Source organism: Bidens hawaiensis, unplaced genomic scaffold, assembly GCF_021521415.1.
Source record: "Bidens hawaiensis isolate Kalapana, Puna unplaced genomic scaffold, B.hawaiensis_p1.1 tig00009543_1, whole genome shotgun sequence".
In the NCBI taxonomy this organism is placed as follows: domain Eukaryota; kingdom Viridiplantae; phylum Streptophyta; class Magnoliopsida; order Asterales; family Asteraceae; genus Bidens; species Bidens hawaiensis.
Genome location: NW_027491711.1, coordinates 134,617 through 152,106, shown reverse-complemented (window position 1 = coordinate 152,106; position 17,490 = coordinate 134,617). Strand labels below are relative to the sequence as shown.

The 17,490-nt window shown below is 36.9% G+C and overlaps 1 protein-coding gene across 1 annotated transcript; it reads right to left on the bottom strand.

Annotated features, from left to right (window-relative positions):
* Positions 1 to 3,179: 3,179 nt before the first annotated feature.
* LOC143532822 (beta-fructofuranosidase, soluble isoenzyme I-like) lies at positions 3,180 to 14,641 on the bottom strand. The gene is made up of 6 exons (XM_077027760.1): positions 14,566 to 14,641; positions 4,974 to 5,830; positions 4,713 to 4,874; positions 3,717 to 3,943; positions 3,544 to 3,631; positions 3,180 to 3,401 (listed from the first exon to the last, which is right to left on the bottom strand). Exons 1-6 carry the CDS (start codon positions 14,606 to 14,608, stop codon positions 3,201 to 3,203), a joined length of 1,578 nt encoding a protein of 525 aa, XP_076883875.1. The 5' UTR covers positions 14,609 to 14,641; the 3' UTR covers positions 3,180 to 3,200.
* Positions 14,642 to 17,490: the final 2,849 nt, after the last annotated feature.

The window sequence follows — 17,490 nt, the reverse complement described above, 5'->3', positions numbered from 1 at the left end:
ATAGCTGCATTGACGGCGTTAGTAACAATGGTCGCAAGAGGAGGGTCGTTTCCAGCATCATTCTCGTTTTGGCGATTCACACGTCTTCTAGGAGGCATCTGGAAGTAAGGTAGCGTATGAGCTGAAAGATAAAGATTTACGGAATACGCGGAGAACGAAAAGAGGAATCCTAACCCGACGTCTACCCATTAACTCACATGATTAATTATTTATTGTATAAGTTTTCTACAGGAAAGAGCCTGAGCTCTGATACCATAACTGTAACACCCCAACCCGGAACAGGCTAACGTGTTACTATTACAGATATCAACTCAACGCCACAATCCAAAATACAACAAAAATTAATGCAACCTACGTCATATTATTAAACAAAATGAATTAACTTTTAGAAGCTTGAACTTCATTTTTATCTCTCATCACTAAATTCCCAGAATCCCGGATTACCTGAAAACAAAATAAGAAAAACAAAACAAGAAAACACGGCTGAGCCAAAAATTGCCCAGTAAAGGAAAGAACAATAGTATAGGTAAGGACAGACGTAAGAAAATAAATATACGAACTTCAATTCAAACTCGAAACCAACCTTTTTTACCTAAACATATACTTAATAAAATTCGGATGTATGATCCGACACTTGGCCAGAACATGGTCAAACGCATGCGGAAATATATCAGAACTATAACAAAAACACCAGAGCCAGAAACATATAACTTGTAACATATAATGTGTGACGAGTAACATATAACGTGTAACATTTAACTGAACTATAATTTAATGCGAAACATAATCCGATACACGATCGGGACGTAATCTGAATATACTCAAATTTAATCAAATGCATATACACATATCAAAACGGACCAGAAATATAGCGAAACAAAATATAATTACTAAAATACACGACGATGATGTTAAAATAAATAGGTCGTGTAATACGGAAGCACCCAGAGCCTAAACAGAGGGGTACACAGCTAGCTAGTCCATGCACCAAAGAGACGGTGTGGGTGGCGTGCACACATTGTTCCATCTCAAACAGAAGTCAGGAGTCAGGAGTCGGAGCTAAGATCGATTTATACGCCTCTAAGTGGCCAAGGTACTACATGAGTACTTTCAGAGACGCCGTGAACTTTGATTACGCACTGTCACGATAAGTGCCATGTCAGGAGTCAGGAGTCAGGAGTCAGGAGTCGGAGCTAAGATCGATCTATACGCCTCTAAGTGGCCAAGGTACTACATGAGTACTTTCAGAGACGCCGTGAACTTTGATTACGCACTGTCACGATAAGTGCCATGTCGTTGACGCCCCAACGACAAGTCAGAAATGCTCGGGTAACAGAGTACTGAACTAAAGTCGTATAACTAAAAGATATTTAAACAGGAACATGCAATAATGAATTCAAAATATATATAACCTATTGCATGCTATAAAATTAATATAACCATATCATACGAATAAACCAAACTAGATAACAAAAATCCGCACTACGAAGTGACGGACATCGAATATAAAATGGACTAGAACCAATACTATGAGTAAACGAAAACAGAAACCGTACCTTTAAACAAAGCAAAACAGATCAAGTTGTCTTCAACTAGATTGAGAATATACATTATAATATATAGTTCACATAAGATTTACTGAACTCATTTTATATTGTGTGATTAACCGATCGGTAGCGACAAGGCTTTTTATAAAAATATGATAATTAAACTACTAATAGTTACTAATATTAATATATAATTCTAAATGGATGACAAGAGTCCTGAATTTAACATTAACAAAATGATACTATTAGTTAGACTAAAATAATGTATGAAAATAATTTACATGGTAGAGTTCATGCTATATATATATAATATATAATATATGTATACAATTATAAATAGTCATATAAGTGTAATAATTGAATTAAGGCTCCTGAGTAAAATATAGCTTTATACGTTTTAGTTATATTGATGGTTTTATGGATCACCAATACCCTTATATGATTATATGGTGAAATCAAGTCAACAAGTTCATAATTCACGTGCATGTTCTTTTAACAAACATGTCAGATTGGTTTGTTTGTTTGTTTTTTTGTTCCAACTTCTTTTTATTTCTTTACTTTATTTCTGATTAATAATATATATCTCCAATATGCAAACATGCCTCTATTAACGTTTAGAGAGTTAAAGCTTTTAAATGGCCGGAACCGTCAATCGTCACAGCCACATACGACCACAACGTATCGTAATGAATAAAACAAAGGAAGGATTGGAATTATTACCCGCACAGTGAGCTGATATGATCAGAAATCGAGGCGTTAGAGGCGGTAACACGGGGACGCTTACGACTGAGAACAAAATAGGTGTCTGGTAGTTAGCGGCCCGGTAGTGTCCGATTTGTGGTGGCGGAGGCAGTCCGCGGCGGCAGCGGAGGATGATGCTTATTTAATGGTGGCGGGGTGATGCAGTGATGGTAACGAAGAACAAAGGTCGTGTGCAAATAGGAGCTGGTATGTTTCGTGAGATGTGAATTGAGAGAGTTTGAGTATGTTTAAGAAAAAGAAACGAATGATCATCACCATGCCGATCTATCCGGAAGTTTGTTGTAGCATATGAGAATTGAGTTTTGAATAATAACTAAACCGTCATTCTTTGTTAAATTTTATTTGTTATACTTATCTTGACTTTCCAACAAAAGTTTAAAACTAGTACATATACATATTATTTCTATTAATATAGAATTACTAAGATTATTATAAATATTATCTAACAAAACTTGGGTTATTATAATAAATAAAGTGATTGACTTTGGGGAATTTGTTACGGGAAATGGTTATGTGTTTAATTTTAATTTAATAATAACAATTATTTTTAAACAACCAACAAAAAATTTATACCTAGCAATCTTATAATAACAACAATGACGATGATATAAAAAAAATTGTTTTTCTGTCCGGGTCCTTCGCCCCGTTTTGTTATGACTTTATGGCCCATGAACAAATGGGCTTTATGCATGCGGAACTTTTTACTTTTCATATATTTCAATATTTTAAAAAAAAATAGCAAATGTGACGGCACATATTAAACAAACACATTTGTTTAACAAATGTGATATTCCTTCATTCGTTTATTTTAGATTGGAAGAAAAAAACTGAAAAAATAAAAATAAAAAACTAAGGATACCATATAATACATTAATGTGGTGGCTCATAATTTCAATGTTGACCAAGGGGAAAATAGTCAATTTTTGCTGAATCCATATTCCACACATTTACATTTGCGGTAACAATTACTCCGGTTGCATTGTTGAAGAGGAAGACCTTTGCTGCCGAATAAATGGCTTTTGTCGGATATACCCTTGACGTTATTACAGTCCTTCCGCCTTGAGCAAAGCTTTCTACTATTGAATGATCAACCTGATGTATAATAAATTTTAGTTTTATATTGTAACATACAAAAATTAATTTGACATGTTACCCAATTTAATTTGCCTATTTTATCAAACTTAATTGTATGTAGTCAATTTGAAAATTTAAATTTCAAAGGAATAATATATACCAATAATCGCATGCTAAAACTTTCTCCCTCTATCACAGGAACACTACTTCCATAAACTACTTTTGTAACATCTGAAGCTGTTGATGATCTGCGTACAATACTTTTTGTATTAGTTATTAGTTTCGAATAAAAATCTGTATATTTCGAGATATAAATATTAAAAAAAAAATTACTTAGATTGATCTGCACAAAAATAAGTATGAGCAACCCCATCTGATCCTTTAGCGATGTAGAAATAGACAGGAGTTTGCTCAGTGCGTGATTCATCCGCAAGAACCACTAATCCAAATGGCCCGAAAGCTCCTCTTGAGAACGACCCGCCACTTGTGGTACAATTGTAACCTGTGTCTGTCTCCTCCACTATTTGTTTGTCGATATCAAATGTTGCTACTATGTCTAACTGCAGTTATTTATTAAAAGAGTTTAGCAATGTAAAAATGGTTACTATAATGCAAAACCACATATAACAAATTTCAAAGAGAAATGTCGAACTAGTATTTCATATGAGAGAAAAGGAGTGAATTATGCAGTTAAAAACATGCATGATTAGCGGTGAGAAAAAACCGATTAACCATACTGAAACCCAATTAATCGACAAAACTTAACTGAAATAACAACATTTCCCTTTTGTTAGTTTTTGAAAACAGAGATTACAGCTCAGTTTCAGATATACCTCATTCCAAAACCATACTACACCGAACTTATTAGAATGTTTGTTATTAATTTTAGAACGACATTCATAATGTCGGACTAAATGTTTTGGGTAAATATTTATTAATATGTGGTTAACAAATAATTTTAGGCCCAAAGTTATATTTTGGGCCAATTTTTATAGCCCAAACTTTTCAAGCCTAAGTGTAAAACCGAAAAACTAAACTATAACTGAACCGTACTCATACGAAAATTTTAAAACCAAAATCGAACGATTCTCTATGCACGATGAATCATAGCTTATATGTTGTAAAACTCCCGAGTAGGCGGCCGAGTACTCCCCGATTACTCCCCGCCTAGATTGAATACTCCCCGCCTCGGCCGAGTACTCCTCAGGTATTTTCCGAGCAATCCCCGACTACTCCCGAGTACTCGCAACTCCCCAGTCGACCGCCTAGGACCGCCTAACGACTTTTACAACATTGACTGCCTAGAACAATAGTTGATGATTAAAATACCTGTGTGGCTAAGCCCACTTCAAGTGGAACAAGAGATCCCGGTTCAAGAACCACTTTCTCATATACCCAACTTTTGGATCTCAGTTTCTCTACTTCTTTGATTGGTCGTTGAAGAATATTCGTCCCGGTCTTTTTGTCAAACACTACTTCTCTTGGAATCGTCTATTCATAATTAAAAGCAAAGTCATTTTATGCTTAATATACCATATTTATGTGTTGATCTTAGCTTTTATATATGCATATTAAAGTTGTAATTTTCACCTGAACAGAGGCCCATCCCTTCAAAATGTCAGCAGCTTCACTGTCGGTTTCTCCAATCCAACCCCAAAGAAGTCGTCTTTGTTTGCTTTGGTCGTAAAACGTCTTTGATGCATAGTACTTTCCATAATCATAACGTAACCCTATACCAACATCTAAAATCGGGTCGTCGGGTGTCCACTTGTTACTAATCGCGTCATATGACCCAAGTGCATAATAATCATTTTTATCATCATCCAAACTCGATTTCAACACATGCTTAATACCAGGTCCATTGACCGACGTGTCTAACCCATTTGACTCGGTTGTTGACACCGGATAAAAGTCAACACATTCCCACATACCCGTACCTGGAACAGCATGCATCACCTCATCCAACAACTCAAAGCTCGTGAAATTCGTAGTTTCATAAACTAGTGTGATACCCATCTTATTAACTTTTGACCCTAACGCAACCCGCCATTTTCCTTTTGGTCCGAGCCAAGCAGTTGTCGGGTCTCTAAAATCCTTAGTGCCAATACCGGGTGGAGGGACCATAACCGGATTACCTGAGTACTTGATCCAATCTATAAGGAGAGGATCAGATAGGTTTGCGGGGTACGCTAAGTTTTGGACTTGCACTGCCTCATCTGTGTCCCCGGTATACAACATCACGATCCGACCGTCAGGAAGGATTGTAGCGGATCCGGTCCAAACACCATTGATATCATACCATTGATCTGGGACCATAGCAAAAGGGAGATGATACCAGTTAATCAGGTCCTTAGAAATAGCATGTCCCCAAGTGATGTTACCCCAAATTGCCGAATCCGGGTTATATTGATAAAACAAGTGATACCACCCCAAATGATACAATGGACCTGCGTTACATGATACATTATTACTATCCACTACTACACAAATGGATATTATCAATAAAATATCGATGAAATCCAACAAAAAAATTAATGAAAACAGAGTAATCGATAATTCGTTGCTAATTACCGACGAATGCCCTAACGTAGGTAACATGAGGATTAGGCATTTATAAGATTACTGTTCAAACTTTTCTAATCTTTTGTCAGTACGAGTGCCATTTTGTGACGGAATGTCTATCGGTAATCCTATGAAAACAAACTACTGACGTCGTGTTTTCAACGGAATACCTCTAACTATGTTCTAATTCAAAACAGAATAGCAACACGACTTATTGTTTATTTTTCTTCTGTTTTAAGTAATCACTACTTTCCAAACATAATTTAAAGCCATTTTTATTGACAATTAAATTATTTAACTAGAATGAAAATACAAAATTAGTCAGAAATGGTTCACACAAAACTACAAAAGTCCAATATTTTTGGTGGCGTCGTGTTATGTTGTGGGCCCGTGGCAGGCTAAATAATGATGTAAAAGTAAAACACATGATCCACGGTATAACCCTATGGCAAAGTTCTGAATAGTCCACGTCAGCTTGATTCGAATCCACGTGGTGGGGCTCCATTTGATTTATAACTATAATAATGTTGAAATGCCCATATTTGTCGTAGCACGCGATATGATTGGATATCGACTTTCAATATGTACCCCACTTTCCCAAAATATTACTCAAAAAAATAATAAAATATGCAAAGTAATTTTTTTTTGAACGACCAACAAAAATTTTATTCATCCGCTTAGCCAGCGGCTAAAGAGTATATATACCCCATAATACACCAAATAGCACCAATTCACGGAACTAAGAAATTATTAATCAGACATATACAACTAACTTCATTTAGTAAAAACATCAAACCTCCTCCAAGAATTCCATGTGATATCCGACTCCTTCGATCTACATCTTACCCACAAGTAACCCAAGGACTTTATTTCTTCGATGGTCTTTGAGTGCAAGGTTTCCGCTTGATTGAATACTCTATCATTGCGCAACTTCCATATACTCCAAATTGTAATAAGCACCATAGCGTGAATAACCTTCCTCCGCTTCTCTGTTCCTTGAATAGTGAGATGAAAATCCAAAAGATCCTTAATACTAAAGGCATATAAGGTTGGAACCTTGCACCATTGAGCAATAACCTGCCAAATAACTTGAGAACTCTGACATGACACAAAGAGATGATCACTAGTTTCATCATAATCCCCACAAAGCGGGCAACGGGTAGATTCCAAGTGGATGTTTCTTGCGGCTAGTGCCATCAAGGTAGGTAATCTTTCTTGTGCCGCCCTCCATGCAATAATACCCACTTTCATTGGAACCCAATTATTCCATTGAAAAGATGAAAATGATTGTAAACCTTGCGACTCCCGGATACATCTCTTTATACTACTAACCGAGAACTCACCCGATTGGTCTGGCTTCCAGCTCCAACTATCATTTCCTTCCAAAGACGCTACGGTTCCAAGGTAATTTTCCATGTCCTGCACCCGTTGCAACTCTGTATCGGACAGTTCCACCCGGGACCATTGCCAACAAAACACCAAGAGATCCCCAAACAGTTTTAGCCGATCCGACACCCAACATCTTTTATGCTTCTCTAATGCAAATAATTCTGGAAAACGATCACGTAGGGGGCTGTCTTCAAACCAAGCATCTATCCAAAACATAATACTAGAACCATCCCCCAATATTGGTTTGATGACTTTGTGCAGTTCCACTCCCCACTTTGATAGTTGTTCTGATACGTTATGAATTTGTTTCCACGGGCCCGACAGAGATAGTCTAGCCGGGATAAAGATCCAAGACCGTGAATTGTGATGTATTGCCCAAATAACCTTCCTCCAGAGACTGTGCTTCTCCGTTTTGAATCTCCACCACCACTTAGATAGCATTGACAAGTTTGCTTCTCTTAATGACCCGAAACCTAAACCCCCACGATCAATTGGTTCTACCACTTTCTTCCAAGCAATCCAGTTTATTTTTGATTCATCCTCCGTCCCACCCCAAAAGAAAATTCTTCTAAGTTTTTCGAGTTCATCAATGACTTGATTCGGCGCTTTATAAAGCGAAAAATAATATGTTGGCAAGGAATTCAGGACAGATTTTATCAATGTAACTCTCCCTCCGTATGACAGTGATCTTGCTTTCCAAATAGACAATCGCTTTTTAACCAACTCTATGATCGGGATCCAACTTCTAATGAGATTCATATTGGCCCCTACTTGTAGGCCTAAGTATCTAAATGGAAATTTACCTGGCTTACAATGAAGAATGCTCGCCATGTTTTCAATTTCTGATTCACCAACTCCTACCCCATAAACGCTGCATTTTTCCAAGTTAGCCTTGAGACCGGATGCTAGATGGAAGCACCTTAGAATACGCTGTAAGTTCATGGCATTTGTAACAGACCATTCTCCAAGAAAGACCACGTCATCTGCATACAACAAGTGAGAAATAGCGGGGCCATTTAGAGTACATTTCAAATCATGGAACAAACCGATATTAGTTGACTTCTTCATTATGCCGGTGAGAGCCTCCATTGCAATAACAAATAAAAATGGAGATAGTGGATCTCCTTGTCTTAGCCCCCGATTACAAGCAAACTCCATCGTCGGCGAGCCGTTTATCAACACAGATGCACGGCCCGCTCTCAGAATAGCCAAGATCCAGTACCTCCACCTTCCCGGAAACTTCATTTGTGCCATGATCGAATCTAAAAAAGCCCAATTCAAACTGTCATAAGCTTTATTTATATCGACTTTAAATAACATCCCCATCTTATGGTTAGATTTCATCCAAACAACAAATTCATTTAGCATTAGCGGCCCATCGGCAATGTTCCGCCCATGTAGGAATGCGGACTGCTCTTCTGATATCAAACTCCCTATTACCGGCTTCAACCGATTCACCAAAACTTTAGAAATGACTTTGTTTATGCATCCGATTAAACTAATAGGCCGGAAATCCTTGGGATGAAGAGGATCCTTGATTTTTGGGATCAGAGCGATGAAGGAAGACATACAAGACTGATTGAGCTGTATACCTTCGTAGAAATCATTAAACAATCTCACAAAATCCATTTCAAGACCACTCCAAAATCGTTTGATAAACTTGAAATTAAATCCGTCCGGACCCGGGGCTTTATCACTATCACATTCCCAAACTGCATTCTTTACTTCCAACAAAGAGAATGGAGCCACAAGCTCCTCGGCATCCATATCCGATATGTACGATAAATGAGGACAATTAATACCAGGTCTAACCTCCAACTGCTCTGTAAAAAGGTTTTCGAAATAATTAAAAAATTTACCTTTCACCTCCACTGGATTAGATATCCATTCTCCGTCCACCATCAACCCATTTATTCTGTTGGAAGTAGTATTACATTTAAGGATTTGATGGAAAAATTTTGAATTTTCATCCCCTTCTAATGCCCACTTAGCCCGAGATTTTTGACGAATGTCCATCTGCTTTAATCTTTCATTCTCCATAACGAAATGCCTGTATTCGGTTCTAGCATCGAGTTCGTGCTGAAGTAAAGGTCTAACCTCCGCCAATCTTTCTAATTCGGCAATTTGTTTCTCTCTTTCTATCCTCAATCCTCTTGTTCTAGACTTTTCTTCTGCCAGCCACATTTTGATCCCATTCCTAAGCCACCTTAGTTTTGTGGCAAGGGCCAAGTCTGACGGTCCATCAAACTGAAACATAATGCACCTGTTTATCACGTAGTCGTAGAAACCTTCCAAGTGTAGCCATGAGTTAAAAAATCTGAATGGAATGCGACCATAATCTGTTGCAATAACAGATAAGAGCAGTGGCCGATGGTCTGGAGCAGCTCGATCAAGTGCGGTTAGAGAAGCGTTCGGCCATCTTTCTAAAAACCCAATGCATACCAAGAATCTATCTAATTTACTTAGTTTGTCTCCTCGGTCTGACATATAGGTAAACTGCCCTCCCCCCATATTATATTCATTAAGCGCAGCTGCTAGGATGAATTGGTTAAACGCCTCAGCATTGGGAGCATTAAATTCCGAGTTCAATCTCTCACTTGGTTCCCTGACTTCGTTAAAATCCCCCATCAACACCCACAAACCTTGGTGTGAATTCCTAATCCGAAGTAAGTCAGCCCAGAGCCTGCGACGAGCTATTGCATCATTTGGTGCATAAATATTAACAATATTCATCCGAATGCCAGTATGCACAACCAACCCGGAAACAACCAAGAAATATCTTTCTTTGATTATGTTATCACAGGAAAACAATAAAGGATTCCACATGGACACTAGTCCCCCGGATCTCCCATGGGCGTCCACCACAGCCACTTCAAACATGGACCGCCCCCATAATCTACCGAACAGAAATTTACCCGAATCTACTAGTTTAGACTCCTGTATAGCTAGAAACTCCACCCCATGACACGTTTTGAGACCCCTAATCCAATCAACCTTCCTGGGATCCCCTACACCACGCAAGTTTATAGACAAAAAATTCATTGGAACACTTTATTTCCTCCTTCACCAATTATCAAATTCCTAGTTTCATCTTCAAACCCCCCCAAATCGATACCAATGATGGCACCAACCTGAGAAGTTGCTATAACCTCATCTTCCACATCTAGGACAGCTACGGTCTCCGGAACCGTTTTATTTTGACTCCCAACCAAACAATCCTGATCGCCCATTGCCGTATCTTCATTCATCATCGCGTCCGACTCACTGTTAACATCACGAACAACCGCATTTGTCGACTGATTCTGATCAGAACTCGGATGATTGGGTGGAACCGGCGAGTTTAAGTCGATAGGGATATCTATATTTCCTTGACATCGCTTTGAAGATGGGCCTTGTGTAGAACCAATTGATGGTGGGCTTCTCACTCTTCTATCCCTTTTCCCCAAAACTGGAATTGAGGAAGGCCCACCTGGAGTAAAGTGGACCTGTGAGACCTTATCATCGACCCCAGTTTTCATAATTTGACTCGGGTCCACCTTCTCCATCCCATTGGGCACAAGTTTTTCATTGCCATCCACGTTTTCATTAACCATGGCATTATTGCCTGTCCTTATCATAAAATCGGCCGCCACCTTTTCATGTAACCCATGCAAATTGTCTTCCCCATGCGGATACTTTTGGGCGGTAACTGCCTCCCCAGACTGACCTTCCGGCTTCTCACCGTTGATGCATATCTCCGGCATATCTTTTGATCGGAACTCGCCCTCCTCCAGTTCTGCTTCCGACTCTCTCCCTGCCTCTTCAGTATTTTCGACGTGACCAGTTGCAAACTTCTGATCTAATGCATTGAGATCTGACCTCCAATCATATTGACATTCCTTAACCCAAACTGGAAATATCTTGCCTTTCCAACTCAGGTTTATCTCTACTTCAATCTTTTTACCCAACGGAACCAAGATATGACAGTAGCCAATGGAATTATCCGGTTTTTCCCATGTGAATTTCGACGGGCCAACCACCTTTCCAAACATCTCTCCCACCCGATCATATATAAGATTGTCTCGCAGCTGGACCGGGATCCCGGTGATTTCCAGCCCAACAATTCTGTCTTGATTTATATCTTCTCCGAACCATAGGTTAGCCTGGGAAAACACTTGCCCCCAGATTGGCTTATGTGACTCCAAGAACTCTCTTGCCATATTTTGTTCCTTAAAGGTAATCATCAACCAGAGACCACCAATATACGAAATACCAACATCTTTAAAACTTCTGCCTATCACTGCCTCAACTTTGTTTAGAGACCTTAAGTCCTTTGCCGTACCCACAACGGACCGCCCCACACAATGATTCGGGTACATAACGCCATTGTCGTTGACCTCAAGAATCTTAACCTGAGTATTTTTTGAGCATTCCCCATTCCGAACAGCATCCTTGAAGGAGTATCCCTCCCGACATTCAGCTGACGGACCTTTCCCGGTTGCATTCGGACCACCTTTTGACGACCAGTTTTTACTACTTGAAATATCCCCTCCCCTCCGAATTGTGATTTTGTTGTGATTTTTGTCATACTTTGCTATGGAGACCGAGAGTTTGGCGTGGAGTATTTTAACCGAATTCATCATAGCCAATGTTCTGTTTAAGTCGGACACCCTTGTGTACCTGACAAAACCGAAGTTATTTCCTCTCGCATCCCTTTTCTTAGCAACATAAGCATCCGTAATGACACCATGTGGCTGAAACGCTTTCCAGAGCAGCAAGTTAGACACCCTTTCCGGTATGTTCTCCACGAAGAATGTGATCTCGTTGTCCCTGTTTGTGTTCCGGTGAATACCTCCGGCTTGTTCTCTCCCTCCTCCGACTCCATCGCCTCCTTCTCTCCCTCCTCCGACTCTTCCTCTCCTCATTTTTGACTCTATGTGCACTGTAAACAACTTAACAAGTTAAAGGATCTTGTTATCATCAAAAAAATACATTTAAATATGCAAAGTAATAATCTCCACAAACAAATACATCAATCATCCAGCCAGTTTTCTTGAAATTAATGACACGTCCTTTAATCTAGTGAGCTGTATGACGGTCCTGCTTTTACTTATCTACGATATCGGCTAAGCATTATGTATAAATGATTGTATGATTTTTAAAATTCTCTAATCATGATTTTTTTATACTGAATATAACCAAATATATTTGGGTTTTCTTTCTAAAAGCTTAGATCGGAAACCATTCGTAATGGAGCATTATAGAGGCAGCAGATAAAGACGCTACATCATCCCCGGGCATTATAGTAGCGTGAATGGGCGTAGGCGTTTCTATAATTAACTAATTCACATATTATAACTGTAAAGAGTGATGATAATGTGACAAACAATGCACCCTTATAGAACATTAAGTAATACGTATGGTGTAAGATTAATTTTAATTTTAAGTGGTTAGAAGCCACACACTTCACCGATTCATAAGCCTAGCTACAGCGACATTTATCTGTCCATTTAATGACTATATTAATTCTCAAAATAAAATACAACTACTTTCTTTTTGTTTGAAAGGCCAATATTAAATACTAACAATTGTGGGATTTATAGTTGTATTTTAAATAAAACAAAACGATTGAAGATGAAAATACAATAATATTTATTTTTCTTGAACCATTTTTCATAACGTGCCAAGTGGCTTAAAAACATTTTGTTGAAAAATCAAGAGTTAATAGCCATTTTTGTCCCTGTGGTTTGCTACTTTCGCCACTTCAGTCCAAAGTTTGAAATTTTGTCAATTTAGTCCTTATAGTTTTAAACATTAGCCAATTACGTCCCCCTGTCTAACGGCGTCCAACTATGCCGTTAGTTTTAGGGGTATTTTTGTCTTTCTCCTGTTTATTTTTAGTTAATGGTCAGTTTCGTCCCTGTGGTTTGATACTTTTGCTACTTCAGTCCAAAGTTTGAAATTTGTCAATTTTATGTTTAATTTAATCAGTTTTTATTTTATTTTATTTATTTATTTTTTTTTTTGCTACTTCAGTCCATGATGGAATTCATTGGTAAAGTGGTCAAGGTAATTCCATAAAACCGAACTATACCGAAAAAACTAAAATCGTTTCTTTGATTAATGCATAATAGTTAGGGTTTAGAGATTAACATATCGTAGTAAACATTTGGGTCGAAATCAACATCAGGAGGTCGAATATCCCACATTTCCATGTTTGCTCAAGAAATCGATGCACTAAATCGCATGTGTGTTCTTTAAATCGTGGTATTGTTCTTGAATTCGTCGAATTCAACCCTAGAATTGTAGTCGATAGGAAGAATTCAAGAACAACAGTACGATTTGAAGAACACACATGCGATCTAGTGCATCGATTTCTTGAGCAAACATGGAAATGCGGGATATTCAACCTCCTGATGTTGATTTCGACCAAGATGTTGCTACGATATGTTAATCTCTAAACCGTAACTATTATGCATTAACCAAATAAACTACTTTAGTTTTATTGGTATAGTACGGTTTTAGGGAATTACCTTGACCACTTTACCAATGAATTCCACCATGGGGAGAGTTTAGAAAATGTCTTGAAACTAAATACGAGGGGGGTATGATTATTGTTATCGACAGAGTAAACGTAAACCTGTTTTGGTCGATACTTGATGGTTTTGGGCTTGGATTATGCTCTTAAGGGCTAGAGACAAAAAAAAAACTATAATTAATTAAACATAAAATTGAAAAAATTTCAAACTTTGGACTGAACTAGCAAAAGTATCAAACCACAAAGATGAAACTGACCATTAACTAAAAATAAACATGAGAAAGACAAAAATACCCCTTAAACTAACGGCATAGTTGGATGCCGTTAGACGAGAGGACACAATTGGCTAATGTTTAAAACTATAAGGACTAAATTGACAAAATTTCAAACTTTAGACTGAAGTGGTGAAAGCAGCAAACCACAGGGACGAAAATGGACATTAACTCAAAAATCAATCATGTGTAAAATTAAAAGCCATCTTTTGTTTAAAATAATGGATAAGGCAGCTATTCATATGCGTGTGAATAAGTAGAAATATCTTACCTTTCCACAAATATTGGTAAACAAGAGTTGACCACGTAATTTTATTATTATAATATTAATAACTACTAATCGAATGTTTTAATCTTTCTTTAAGTTGCAATACTTCAAATAAATAAGTTAATAACTAAAGAACTATTAAAAATAATCAAAGATATAGGAGAACGAACATACCGTTTGGATCTGTAGAACAAGTATATGGATCAGCAGAATTCATCGATCCGAAATTAGCATCAACGGAGTTCAGAAACATGGATCAGTGATCAAACATGAAAAAAAATAATATGAATCGATATAATATTAAGGGGCAGCTATGCACACATCATCTGACATCTAATTTCACGTCGTCGGAACAGTTGTGAAATCACATGCAGGTGTTGTAGCTGTAGCATGACCCTTTCATTAATTATATCAAAGTTTAAGGTTTCATAATAATACCGTTCATCCAGTTTTTGGGTGGTTGAAAATGAAAACCGGTTCTTTGCCAAGAAAGCATAGCATTGGTCCAAGGATACACCTCCTCCACGTCGTAGGATAATAAGTTACTCTTCTCCGACACACCTTGCGGCACCCCTCTTGAAATGGGCATCGCCCTAATCGACTTTAGGCGGTCCGAGTCATGGTCAATATTAACATTAATATTATCCATTTGGTTGTGGTTGTTAAAAATGATGGCTATTAGTGACGAGAAAAGTAACATGGAGAGAAAGATTGCGGATAAGATGGTAAGGGGCCGCGGGCTGTTAGACGGCGGTATGTGGTTGTCGGCATCCGGCAACGGGGAGTATAGGGTGGAGGTGGCATGTTCGAGATCGGTGGCCATGTTGTGGTGAAGGAGAGAAAAGAGTGTGGAGTATTTATAGCAACAAATAGACATTTCTGGTATGTTGATTTTAATAGGTCAAGTCCGGTAGTTTTGAATTCAAGTATTTGCACCGGGTCGTATCAAATCCAATTCGTATTAGTCTTGTATTTTAAAATCAAATATATGATATGACCCGTAAATTGAAATGAAAATAGTCTTGTTGCTTAGTATGCGTAACGGCGCACAAACGAATCTCATGCAAAAGGTAAGAAAAGATAAAGAACATGATGATATAATGATCAATGTGACATATGTCTACGGGTACAACTATGATTTATCTCTTATTAGCTCAAAGTGTGAAGATTACAATTACAAAACAATGTAATAGAAAGACCGACTAATAAATAATTTAGCCTGACCCAAAAGCCCCCAAAGCCTTCATAAACCAACATTTGTTTGGTTCGTAGAGCAAAACCTCAATTTCAATCTTAGTGTGTTTGTTTGAAAAATAAATAAAATTATAGTTTGAATAAACTGCATCAAATAGTTTCATCTAGAAAGTTGACATTTCTTTTAAAATGCGAAAGAATTCAGTCGAAGTAAAAGTAATCAAATAGTCAAATACAATAAATTGGATGTGGTTTAATGGAAGAGCACTTACTTTACTAGTGAGAGGTAGGGGGTTCAAACCTCACTATCACCAATTTATATGGGAGATATGAGGGATGACCCTGGCTTTCCAGGGTTCGAGTCTTGATCTCATCCGGTTTTACCGGCTCCTCGCTGTCGTGCCGTTGGGCAAGCGTGGGGGTCGGGTTTTATCCGGGGAATCCCTCAATAGGTAGACCGCTAGGGGCTCCGTCCGTCTGGACTCGTGGCCGACTCGGGCTACCTTTAGCCAATGGGGGCCGCGTACGAAATATCCGGCGTTACTTAATTGGTCGTTCCAAAAAAATAGTAAATCTACATTTTAATATAATATGGTAAAGAAGAAAACACGTGTTAATTAAGCAAGAAAAATAGGTGATGTTGATAAATTACCTAACAAAGATTCATTTCCTCACATGAGTAAATCTACATTTTATTATACTGAGTAAATCTACATTTTATTATACTATGATTTAGAAACGTCGTGTTCTTCTTTTATTATAAACTAGGTTAAATACCCGTGTATATACGGGTTGGGTAACTATATTAACAAAAGATCAAAACAATGTAAAATACTTATATTAATTTGGTATTAGATGAATGGTTATGAAAATGTATTACAACGTTGAATACAATAAAATTTTCATAAAATAAAAAAAATAGATGGTAAATTTTAATTAATCTCTAAAAATTTCTTTATATACAACATTTGTAATTGCCCTATTCATTGAATATTAGAAGATTGACTCCATCTTTAATTTTAATCGAAAATGTGCGACATAAATCCTTAAAAACTTTCCATGTATATAATGCTTAAAATTTATTTAATTAACTTTTCTTACTATAACACACGATTGACACTAAAAACATAAATCATTTAGTACAAATATTAATTTGATATTGGAATTTATATTTTTAAGAAGAATAGTGTTTAAAAAAAGATTGATACAACTCATACAAATACTTAAATAAACAATACACAAAATTTTAATAAATATATTATATTATAAAGCAATATAATTAATATTTGTGTTTAACATTCAAAAAATATATATAAGCAAAACATCAGATACTAAGAGTTTAAAATAATGCTAGTTCACAAAAACTAAAAAGTATTTTAAAACATAAAAGAACATTAAATTAAATATAAAAAGCAGCTTCATTTATTCAAAGCAACAAAACATCCCAAACAACATGAAACCATTATAGGTTTGGGATAGCAACGACCGTTAGATATTTTGATCATATTTACATGTATTTTTTCTGAAAGGTATTTATTTAGATTTGATAAATATGAGCACGTAACGCCACATGACCGACAATGAAAATTACTGTTGTTAACATTTGTTTTTTTACGTGAAATAAATCAATTTTAATTAAAAAAATACAGGATAGTAAAATTATATAAAAATTAGTTTCTAAGCTTTTGAGCATGTTATTATTATTATTACTACTACTATTATTTTTGGAATAGAATAGAAGTTATAATTATAATCAGAAAGTGAAAGACTTTAAAAATCACGAATGGTTTTCAAAATTAAAGTGTTAAGTATAGTTTATAGTTTAAATTAAAAATAATTATTGAGTATAAAATCTAAAGCATTCATTTTTTATTCTGAAATTATTAAGACTATTATTTTGTACCA